Consider the following 12,829-nt stretch of genomic DNA (forward strand, 5'->3'; position numbering starts at 1 on the left):
TGAACATGACTTTGTAAACAAAACTTGATGCCATTGTTGTCTGTCACAGAAACCTGATTGACTGAAGAAGTACAAAAAATGGGACCATCTCAGGAGTTCACCAAAACCACCATCTCTAACAACACATTAAATCAAGGCAAGCTGGACTGTCCCAAAGCATGCCAGCAGCCACCCCTTCCAATGGGGCATTCTGCAAGTGGCCAGTGACACCTGAAACTGTCCCTGCAACTTGGCTGTCCTTGGGATAGCTCTGGTGTGTGCCATACCTGAGCTATTTAAAGCAATGTCTAACCCTTGCGGTTGCATCAGGAGGGACCTGATGAAAGATGAGTGAAGACACTGAACTCTGGGTAATAAATGTGCCCCGGCATTCTGCAGTGAAGCTCCTTACTGCCTTGGAGAAAAATGATCTCCCTTTAAGAGCTGTTTTGTGAAGAACTTTGCTCCTGTTGGACTTTTATTTAACTTGCCTTTTAGAGGCTAGAACAGAAAAGCTTAGATAATCCTAGAAGGTTTTTTTATTACTCCAGTGAAGTGCCAGTTTTTAGGCAGGAGCTTAGGGGAACACAATACCATTTCCCACAAGCAGCAGGCATAAAAGCTTCTCAGTGAGGAATGAACCTGAGCCTCAGAGATCAGGTAAGACTCGCCCAACCTCAGGAGTTCACTTTGTCATTCAGATAAAAATTTCCTCAGACTTCAGGTTTGCATCCCGTGTTCTGGCTCCTGCCTTTCCCTACATTTTAGAATAAATCCTGTATGAATATTTATAACAAGCAGCTACAAGATGACTTGAAAATTCAGCAAATATGATTCAGGCAGTTTGTAGGCGCTTAAATACTGAGAGAAAACCACTGCTCTGATTGCTTCCACCATCTCACACATCTTCTCATTGTGCAATATTGTGAGTTAAAAAAAAAAAAGGCTCAGCTGTCGATATTATACATACTTACACATAGGATATGCATGACTAAAAGCTCCAACAACCCCAAACAAACTTTTTGGAAATAAGGGCTCGTTTGTTAATATGTAGACTTAATGGTTACAGTGCCTAAGTGTGCTTTTCAAAGACAACTTGCCCCTTTCCATTGTTCCTCAAAAACACTAGAAGACCTGTCTCAAGTATGGTATGTGGAATACAGGCATTCACTCATAATGGCATAACATTAATGTGGAAAGGATACTATACACTTAACCAAACAACTTCAAATGTAGGGCTGTTGTCTGGGTCCCAAATGGTGCAAATAAAATACACTTAAAGGGAAATACACTTACTTATCCCACCTGAAAACCTGGCCTAATTGCATACCTCCCCAAAGAGAGAGTTACCAAGGCATGTAAAGAGCAGACTGTGGTGGCTTCATAAAAAGACTCTACTGGGATACTTTTTTGATCTCAAAGTCACTTTGAAACAGCTGTGCTAGTGTCATATGCTTGTTTTCAATATTCCCTCAAAGGACTTGGGGTTCAGTGATATGTGTCAAATATTCACATATCTTCATCAAATAGAAAACTCATGAGTCTACCATATGTCATGATAAATACCATGGGTTTTTTTTGAAATAAGTAACATGCAGAAACCTCTTTGGCTTCCTGGTCACTTGGGAGCAGTTTTTTGCTCTTCTACATCTTGCAACAAAATAAGAGACTCAAACAGAAAGGCCAGTTTGCAGGTTATCATACAGATTTGTTTTGCTCTCAGCTTCACAAAAGCAAGATGGAGCCTGTTCATCCAGACAGTAAGTGCAGCTCTTTGCTTCCAACAGATTTGGTCTGGACAATCCTTCAAATAATATCACCTTCACATCATTTAATTTATTAGTGTATCTCCCTGACATCTGATTGCTTCCAAATATCTTACGTGAGAGAAGACAATGCATTGGCAGCTGCTTATGAAAACACGGAACGGAAATGCAACATTTTTAGGACATATGATCTGCCTCTGGGTGAAGGGAAAGGCACAACACCCTGGTCTGTCTACTCAGGCATGACACAGTTTAAGTGACATGTCACAGCTGAAAATCCAGCTCACGAGATGCCTCTGACGTTACTGAGGGGCATGCCGTAATGCACAAAACATTACCATCCTAACCAGAAATACTGCAGTACATATTTTAAAAGGTATACACATTTGATGCTGGTCTATACTCAATTTATGGTAACAGCTATAAAAAAAAGGATATGAAAGTAGTAAAAAAAGCAGTCATCGTAGAGTTAAATTGCTCTCCTGACTTAAGAAGGACACATGGGGCTGGGGTAAATTGGAATAATGCTCTCCATCCATTACGGCAAAGGATAGTTGTTCTCATGCAGATTGTACCTGCTGGTAATTCACTGTAATCTCATATATTCTAAATCCTAGCGTGTTTCTGTGTGCAAGAGCTACTGTGTGATTCTGTGAATGGTGTCACAAGTGCAGGCACACTCTAATCATTACTTTAAAACTTTGTTTTGCAAAATGTTACCAATTAGATCTTATTTCCAAATACGGAGAATGGATTTCCCCAATTTTTAAAATAATTATTCTTGCCTTTTTTCCCCCTTTAACAAGACTCATCATGAATCCTCTTTAGTTTTCCTTAATGTATCCCTAAAACCAGAGTAAGTGAAGCCCCTTCTCACAGCTCCAGGAAGGAAGGATGCCTTCCCTCTGTTCACAGAATTAACGGGGACATTCCCTGGTGCCAGTGCTTGAAGCCAGCAATAGACTGTCTGAGTATGAGTCACTGCATCTTTGCCCCCGGCACTGCTTCCAAAATTTTAGCATCTGATTTACTGAGAATTAAGTGTCAATAATAAACAGGTCAGTTCAAAGGACGTTTTACTCATTTTATTCCAATATTAGTTTTTAGTAAGTTCTTTTAATAAATTTACAGCAAGACCTTTCAGCACACCACAGATAAGATCTCAGGGCTGGAGGGAACCTGTATGTAACTGAGGTATTAAACACCTCTGGAGCAAGACAGATCAGACGGTAGCTCTATTCCCATGACACTTAGGATGACCAAAAATGCTGAATCATGGGTTACATGATACTTCATATAAGAAGTATAAAGAAGGTAAATAATCTTTTAATGACCAACTCAGCAGTGAGCATACACAAGCTTTTAAAACAAGATCAATTAACTACTGCCAGTCTATTGTGTTCCTTGATATAATATCTATTGAAAAAACAATATATTCACTTATCTTTCAAGACATTAAAACACTTTAGTTATTAAATATGAATGACTAGGATCAAATATAATCTCTTTGTCTTACAGACACATTGACTGACTTTATCGTTTGGCACAAAAAATAACTTCACCTTAAAGGCAAAGAGTGGTAGTAAGTGTCCTGGCCAGAAACGATCATGAGATGAAGATACATATTTATTACCAGTGACCATTCTCTGTGCTTTACCGTAACTTAGTTTCAGCAGACAAATGTCTGTCTTTAAAGTATTGGGAGTGACAATGTAAACTATAACATTCCTGGTAGCACATTCAGATAAAGGCTCATAACAGGATTCCCCCAAAAAATAAGTTGAAACCAGAGGTCAAACAGAAGTTCAACCCACACGTCAGCTGGAAAACACCACTTATGTTCAATGAATGTTATCATGCTCTGAGGTATACTATATAGAATACAAAAACTTGTGGGAATTAAAATAGTACAAAAGCCATTCCTCACACTTTAAAAAAGAGACAGTCTTAATTCTCTGTCATCTTCATCCTTGGTCTACACTTAGATGGGAAAGCACATAGAATATAAACTGTTGTAGGGAGAAATGTTAACAAAATCAGGATGACACAGAACTTGTAAACCTAAACTGAGGAGACAAGCAAGAAAAGTGTTTTTTTCATATAACATAACAAAGCATGTAAACATTAAAAAAATATTTATTTCACTTGAACACTTTAATATTCTTAGGGCAAACATTCAGCTGTTGACAGACACTTTTCTTATGTGTGATAGCTCTTCTTTGCAATACAACCAACCAGCTAAAAGTTTTCCTAAAGTCCTCTGAGCGTATATGATGTGACCTTCAACCCAAAAAGAACCAGTAGTGTACCATTAATTAGGGTTCATCCCTGAATGAACACTGTGTGACAATATCTAGGAGATAATTTATAAGGGCTTGCAAAGGAACACTGAAATGTCTTACATGACACTCAGCTCTTCTAAGTCAGTCATGCATAATGACTCCGTTAATTTGCACTTACTTACCCCAAGACCACTCTTAAGCTGCTCTATGAAGTCTAAATAGGCATGAGAGTCAGTGTGAATGATACATAAAACAGACTTACAGAAAATAAGAATCAGGCTCCTAACATATAATAGGTGTGTCCTCTCTTGGCAAGTCATTGTAGCAAGCCTAGCCATAATGCACCTGGTAGCTAAATAAGTATCAGTGGCCTGAATCTCCTCTTTCATGCTGCTTTTTTTTTTTCCAAAGGAATTTTTTCACCTAGGGGATGAGTTACTGAATGCAGCACACAAACTCCTCACGATTTCCAGTCAGGCCTGGGATAATTATACCTTCTGTAATCCACAATCCACTAGTTAGTTGGCTGATAAATTAGTGTGCTTTTCACAAAGGAGGAATACTCATGTTACAGTCAGTAATGCAAAGCAAAAAAAAACCCAGAAAACAAACCCCAAGAAAAAAGGAATCAACAAAATAAAATAAGGACAAATGAGCTATGCAGTGAAACGAACAGAATTAACAGAGAACACTTTCAACCACATCAGGTTTCACACAACTTTAAAGAAGGTAAACCCCATGCTGCAGAGCCACAAAGGCCAATATTTTACCCTTCTGTGTATGTACATCAACAGGGGTTATGCAAAGAATCAAAGACAGAGTGTGACTGACTAGTAATTTTTTTAATGACTTAACTTATTTATACTACCTTTTATACTTGATCAGTTAATAGTCACACTGAGCTTTAAGGAAATATTCATGTGAGAAAGAATGACTTGCACAAGAAAGACCTGTAGAATCAATTCCAAGCAATTACTCTCTAGTTGCGTCCAAAGGGCCAACTTGTGATACAAAATACCAAACGGAAAATCTGAGTGATACTTATTGATAACATTACTGTAAGGTACTTAAAATACTCTTGTAGATGAAAGGTGATTGAGTCAGTATCAGATATCTTTAGGCAGACATAGGCTCTCCATTTCTCCTAGACATTCCACTTATTTCTGACCTCATTCACTCTATATTTATAGTAGATCATCTGCACTAGAAACATTCCATATTTATTTAGGATTTAGTCCAAATGAGTTTCATCAATATAAAACAAGTGTGAGAAAAGAACCAGGCTCTTGGATTCTATAAACAAGAAAGAAAGGAAGAGCTCATGCATTAACGCTTTGAAAGAAACATTAAATTTATGGGTTCATTTGATTCACAGTCATTCCAAAGTAAGGCTCCTCTGATTTTAAGTGTACTGCACAGAACAATATAACATAGATGTAGTTAAAAAGGCATCAGCTCAGCTAGGTTTATCCTTAATATCCCAGTTCAGCAAGGTGCTGAACTGTAAGCACTTATGCAATCCAGCTGCAGTCAATTCACATCCACTGAAGTCAATGCTCATTCTGGTATCTACTGAGGACTTTCATACTACTTATAGGTTGGTCAGAGCTGCTACTGCTCTAAGGAGGCTGCTGTAAGTCCAGCAACTGTAATTAGAAGACCAAATGATGACTGCTTTTTACTTCCTGGCCAAAAACGCCAAGGTGAAAGACAAGACTTTTCTGGAGAAAAATGGATGTGCCATGACCCCACTCTGGAGAAGGTCTATTCTGCTTCAGACCTCTTTGCCATAAAGTTTCAAAACACATTTTTGTTTTGGTTTTGCTTCACTATGCATTAGCAAAATAACTTTTTTCAAATGCAGTTTTCACAAAATACTGGTTACATAATAAGTATAAATAAATGCCTGGTCTAAAAACTCAGATGTTATTCTGAATCAAAGAATGCCAGACTCTCACGAAACTCTGTGGCTTGGGGACCAGGCCTTGGGACTTCTCTGGGATGTAGAATACACAAAATTCCCATTCTTCCTAAAACCCAGCACTGCTTCTCATTTCATATCACTGTGCATGTCTGAAATGGCCAAACTTCTGGACATCTTTGTCTTAATCCTACTTAAAAAGCTTATGAATGAGAACACGGGAAAATGGAGGCAAATCCTGTATTCCTCAGTTAAAACCTCTACTGAATTCATAGAGAGCTTTGCTGGGGTGAGGACTAAGCAAGAACTGCTGTGCCGAGAGTATATTCATTGGTGACTGAAATGAGGTGCACGCTTGCATTTACTAAAATTAAAAAAACTCACAGAGTAAAGTGTGCCTGTATTGTGCAACAGTAATTGACCTATAATACTCCTTTCTTAACAGCTAATCATAGTTTTCATTTCTTGCCACACATCCTTCTTGCTCTCTCCTATTTATTGTCACAGAACCTGTAAAATATCTGCTGCTCATATGCTGTCACCTTGTTGTGTCTCACCTTGCTGTAAGTGAAGTCAATGGCAAACCTTGGTTGACCTCGAAAGGAGTAGGATTTGTCCTGAGATGCCTAATCCAAAGCGGGACTCCCCCTTAATTCAGTAAGCTTTGGATCAGACCTAGAAGGGATCTTAGCAGAATCAAGAAGTGGCAAGACACAGCCACATATCAAAACCACACCTGAGTGTTTATCTCACATTCCTAATCTTTTACGTGAAAGGGATTAAAAAGCAAGCTGTTCCTGTCAACTGCTCAGGTGCTACGCAGGATCTGAATGATTGAACAGGCATCTGAAGGATAGCTATGCACATTGACGTGGTTTCATCTCTTTCTATAGAAGTTTGAAAGGGAGCAAATATTTGAATTCAAGGCTTCACGGTAGTATTTCCTCATTTGGTTCCCAACTTTCCAGTCTTGAAATCCCACCATCCTTTCTACTCCTACAGATGAAAGAAGATGGTTCTGCCTCTTGTTTCAGCACAAACTAGCAACTAACCACGTAACAGAACAAAAGACGAGAAATCTGAAAGTGATGTTATCCAAACACTTCAGATAAAACCTTGCCACAGAGCCTAACACAGACTGTGATGGCTCCAGACTGTATAGAAGTACATCCAACTGATTCCAGCATATCTTGTTTTACATGCAACTCTGCTTGTTTGCTTATGTTCCCCAAGTCTGAATGTGCTGCAACAGTTTTTGCTCTCCTTTATGTCATTCAGCCAATTTTCTACAGCCATCTTTGAGATGCCATGAGTGTATCTGACTATAATTTTGGCTCATATATATCTATACAGACTGAGGGTCACTAGAAAGAGAAACCGAGTGTATGTAATATGGTGACTTCCAGCTGCTAGAATCACAGAAACCACATCAAATGGCATTAATTTATACAGAAGGCAATTGAAATAATGAAAACAATTGCAACGTATACAAGTGCAATGTGAAACTCCCTGTAGCAAGAAAGCATAGAACTATAACATTCAATCAAACCAGGAGATGAGGGGAAAGGGAAATAAAAAGTTAAAAAATAAATATTTAGACATCTTGGGAAATGAAAGAAATGGCCACTTCCATTTGCAAAACCTGAGGAGAAATCTGGCCTGAGTGGCCAAAGGGGGATTTTCTTAAAAGCTCAGAGTTGGCCTAACTCCTTTCAAGCAAATCCATGAAGGAGTACTGTCCTATATTTCCGCATTTATCCACCAAGCAAAAGAATGAATGCGAGTCACAGGCAAAGAACCTAAGAATCAGTATTTTAGTTTCACCCTATTCATCTGGTCCATCTTACTGTGTTGACTCCTACCTAGTCTTAGGAAAACACTAATTAAGCATGTGCCTCAAGCCCTATAGGCAATTGCCTTCTCTTCTATGTTAAAAAAAAAAAAAGATAAAAGATTCCACAAACAAACACTCGGGTTTCCTCTCCCCTCAAATCTGCCTGCCGGGTACGGTGTGGATGTAACTGAGGCAGCGCCCACGGCCGAGTGATCTCCCAGCTCGTGCACAGCGTGTCCCAGCCGCGTGGCTCCACGAGGAGCTCCTCACGCCTGCGTCCGGGAGGAGGAGAGGTCTGTTACAGACCACATCAGTGATGTTTCAAGCCGTGCAGGACTGAGAAGCTGGTCCCTGGCTCCTGCAGGCTGTGTAGCAGCTGTGTCACAAGAGTGCTGGGGGGCCGATGGATGCTAGCTTGTACCAGGGGATCGCGGTGTGTAACACGGCCTCCCTGAACCCTTTTTGGCACAACTTATGCCCATCTGCTTCCCCTCTGCTCCTTCTCCTGGAGAGGAACATATGGCCCAGAATATGTATCTCAGAAGCAGAAAATGTATTCATATAATTTTTTAAAATATTCTGAATACCTTCTTTTTTCTCCTGTAAGCTTTTATTCCAGTTATGAACGTTATATTCTGGCACAATAAACGATTTTTTTACAAAAGTGAGTCCTTGCTTAAACAGTTAGGCAGCCTCCAATGAAAAACTAAAATAAAAAAAAAAAAGTGTATTGCACCTCAATAGTAAGAAGTTGCTATTGCAAGAAAAATCCATGCCAGGATTCTGGTTTTTGTCCATTCCACCATCATATTTTAATACCTACCTTAGTCCAATAGCGTTGCATCCAATAACAAATCAACAACAGAAGAAAATAAAGCCACAGTTAAGCTTAACATGAACATCTAAACACCGAACGTTTTCGCTCTGAGTGGTTCAAGCTGGAGACAAGCTTCCACAATTTTCCTCACATTAAATAGTACCTCACATCACAAATAAAACAATGAAGTTCCTCAAGAAGCAAGAAAATCTTTCTTTTAAATAGCAGTACCAACATCTGTGTGTGCAGTCCCGCTTCCCTAACAAGGGTAAACTTTTCCACTGTAACAGTGAGACTTTTGCCAGCTTGCCTGTTTGAAGACAGCAGTACTGGAACAAGGCTTCATCTGAATGTTTCCTCATTTCCGCCTGAATATATACAAATTTTACATATATATCTATATGCATGTATGTGTGTGTATACATGTATATAATATATACTTGTTTACATACATACACATGCATACGTACAAATATTTGTATGTATGTGTAGATATATATGCTTTAATATTTTAATACTTTTATACAGAACACTATAATTCTTGATCGCAAAAATGTAGTATAAGAGAAAACATACTGCAATCCTCGCCCGATGTAAAACCATGCCAGATAGTGGCTGTTGACACTATTCTTTGATAACCTATCCAGCACACCTTATGAGACACTGATACCACACCTATGTAATGCATGTAGGAGGACAAGTAGCAATACTGAAATGTATGTTTCTCATAACCAAATGCTTTTCTAACAAAAAAGTAGGTAGTGTTCTCTGGCTGTATTTCCATTGAAGTGTTTAATATGAAGTCCATTAACAATCACACAGATGTTTCTGATTATATACAACAAAAGCAAAGTGTAGCAGTTAGTTGCCTAAAATCAACTGAAGTCAACAGGATTCCTTCTGCTGATTTCAGTGGGGTTTAGGACAGACTTGGGTGTATTCACTTCATGATATGTAGATTTTTAGACTCTTCTTTTCTCTAAATATTTTAGTGAAAGTTGTTGACTCCTGCAAGTCAGATACATGGGTGGTGAAACCATTTTCCACTGTCTTTGCATTAAGCCTACTGTTTATCCTACCTTTGCTGCCACAGATGAGTTGGGTTTCTCCAGCAAGTCCCAGAGCTTCTTCCTTTTCTCTGGGCAGCAGGTATTATCAAACTCTTCCCCTTCTCTCTCTCGCATTGTCTCTGCCTCTCTCCTCAGCTCCTCATTCATCTGCTCTTTCTTTTGATGGTATCTTGCCTGGCAGCAAGATTCTAAATATATCTCATCAATCCCCCAGTAATCAAGCTCCTGGCCAAAAGAAAGAGCACACATTTCTTCCATCATATGTAGTTTCCCTGTCCTGTAGAAATTCAAAATGGAAGTGAAAGCCCCTGGGTGTCGATCAAAAAAATATTCGTTTTCATTTAGATTATAGTCATCACATACTTCTAGCAGAGATTCATGAGTATTGCAGTCTCTGAGCTTTCCTAGTCGTGTCCTTGGAAGTCTGTCCAAAGTCCTCCACAGCACTTCATGGTTGAGCCCACCGACATTTATTTTAACTCTCCGTGAGCAGGCTTTGCTCCTAATGATCTCCACTGGTTCTGGAGGCAGAGAAAGGGTAGACCTTGAAGACTTTTTGTTGATCCCTGGTGGTGCCTTCTCAGCCATTCTGAAAAAGATGCAGTTGTAACACCAGGGTCTTTAGGAGAACGAGTTTGGAGACCACAAATATTTGGGCAGAGTCCTCTTCAGACAGACAGCTCCATTCCTGAAGCTAAAAAAGACAAAAAATTAGAATATTGCAATGTACAATGTATTCCCCAATCTCTCTCTGTCTCTCTGCTTCCACACTTTCATATGCAGATGAAAATTTAATGATGGTAATTTGCTCTCTCTACAGTGAGACTCTTTTGTGGTAGTATACAGAACCACTGGAATAACTGGAACAACTAAGAGCACTAAGTTTAAGCAAAGGAAAAAATCACTGGAATTTCTGCATTCATGAAAATCAACTGTGACAGTTTGTACAGAAGACTTGTTTTTTTGTTGTTTGGTTTGGGTTTTTTTAAATCAGTTTCTGACGCAGCCATGTTAGCTTAATCTGATTACTTACCGATTAATTTGTGAGGTGTGCTAATGGAAAGATTGTAGGGATATCCATAAGGAAAAAGTGAGACAGAGGCTAGCTTCCCTTTTATTGAAAAATTCAAATTTGGGAGATACTGAAACTGAATAAAACAATTAGAGCATATCAAAATCTCCTGTGAAACCAAACTGCTTCCCTCCCTCTGCCAACTCAAATCTTGATTTGCTGTATTATTTCATGGCCAAACGTTACTCACCAAACAATTCAATTGCCATCCTGACAAGTTAAATTTTCTAGCACCAGACAGTGCTGATTTGTTTACAAATAGGTCAAAAGAATCCTAACTCTTCTGCAGCCAACTGACCAGTAATACGTATTATATGGGCAAGGACTGTGCATACTGTTCCCTGGCTCCTCAGAAAGGCTCTTCTCTGCCCCACTTGTTCACCTGTTAAGTTGCTGCAGGGCCACGATTGCATGACAGCAATCAGCAATCTCAGTTTTAATAATCGACAAGTGCATCCTCACTCACTGTGCCTAGTGCTTCAGTGAACTCTGAAGTGCAGCTGTTCGTCACCAAATTTGGAATATCAGTATCAAACAGGAAGGAAACCCACCCACCACCTCTACTATGGTCAATTATCTGACACAGTGCTTAAATAATAACCTAGCAATGGTATCATGGCCCAAAGGGAGGAATATTAAGAATGCTTAGACAAGCTTCTCTTCTGAAGTAGGAAAGTCCTCCTTAGTAATTTGCCTGAGTTGACATCTCCTCCTCCCGTTCTCTGCAAATCAACAATTCAATAGTCTGGTCTTTTTTCTTTTTTAAGGGAAATAACTCCAGCTTTAAAAAAGCATTTGATGTGAACAAGAATTTGATCCTCTTTGCAGAGTAAGCACGAAGGTTGTGATGGGAGGGATTGTTACCTATAAATACACCAGGGGTAAACACCAGGGAGGGAGAAGAACTATTTGTACTAAAGGACCATGATGGTGCCAGAACAAATGGGTACAAACTCACCATGAAAAAAGGTGGAAATTTGAAAGAGAATTAGAAGGTCACAAAGACCAGATCCTCACCAGAGCAGTTGCTAATAATCCTTTACTAAAAGTATCAGGAAAAACAAAGAATTATTTCAGCATGTCATCTGACATGCTTATGACAGTGTTGACTATGTTGCTAGTATAAAATTAAAATTACTAGACCTCATTATATCTAAACTTTAAAGTTCCTCCACCAACAGATAAAGTAATAATAAGGCTCAGCCATGTATGATACAGGTATTAACAGAATTCCACATCCAAAAACATCAGGGAAAAGGAAAATTACCCATCAGAGTAATATTTACATTTACAGATTTTTTTTTTTTTTGGTTGAGTGCATAACTCACTGTCTTGTTAACCCCCATGATGGCAACAGCCCAAAACACCACAATGTTAGCAGTTTCACTGTCAAGCTGAACCTACTTCAAAAACACAAGGGCCAAAATGTTCTGCCTCTTCCCATCCTGCCTCCAGCACTGCACTGTGAAGCTCCTTCCTGATCTCCCAGTGCAACCCAGAGCACTTCTGTGCCTATTTACATAAGGGTTTAAGCCTGTAACATTTACCTTCATTCATGAAAAAGATAATCTGATAACTTCACTTGCAAAGATAAATGTCATATCAAAATCAAAGCCCTGACATCAGTAGGTTTACATAATATATACCCCTTTCTGTTGTGTTTGTTTTGCATTTTGCTTTTTTTCTTCTTCACCTTAGGTTGATTTTTTCCTCTGGTTTTACCCTCCTCCTCATTGCCTTAGATGCAAGGGGATGATGGGGGGACTTCTGAGAAGGGGGGGACTCAAGTCTTCACAAGGTCTCCTCACTTAAGCATCTCCTAGTGGTCTGTGATGCATTTATCAGTCTTCTGACATACAGACAACCACATAAACACTAAGCAGTTATGAAAGGATATTTCTCCACAGAGGAAATATTTACAACCTTTTTTGAAAAAATCCTTTTAGACTTTAATGCACAATGATGTTTCTCCTTTAAAGGATGTCTTACATAACAAAACACAAGAATTTAAGAAATTCATAGAGAGGTTCTGTCATTCTCCATGAAATCAGTCAAGTCTTCAGGCAATTTCTACAGAGGTTCACTAGT

The 12,829-nt window shown here is 39.1% G+C and overlaps 1 protein-coding gene across 1 annotated transcript in view; it reads right to left on the reverse strand.

Moving 5' to 3' along the window:
- Nucleotides 1–10,257, reverse strand: part of KCNB2 (potassium voltage-gated channel subfamily B member 2) — a 185,708-nt gene extending 175,451 nt beyond the window's left edge. The window contains exon 1 of the mRNA XM_050891579.1: nt 9,679–10,257. Within this exon, the coding sequence (XP_050747536.1) occupies nt 9,679–10,257 (579 nt within the window). The remainder of the gene's footprint in view (nt 1–9,678) is intronic.
- Between the last annotated feature and the right edge of the window lie 2,572 nt (nt 10,258–12,829).

The sequence above is a fragment of the Gymnogyps californianus genome, chromosome 2 (assembly GCF_018139145.2).
Source record: "Gymnogyps californianus isolate 813 chromosome 2, ASM1813914v2, whole genome shotgun sequence".
Classification (NCBI taxonomy): Eukaryota; Metazoa; Chordata; class Aves; order Accipitriformes; family Cathartidae; genus Gymnogyps; species Gymnogyps californianus.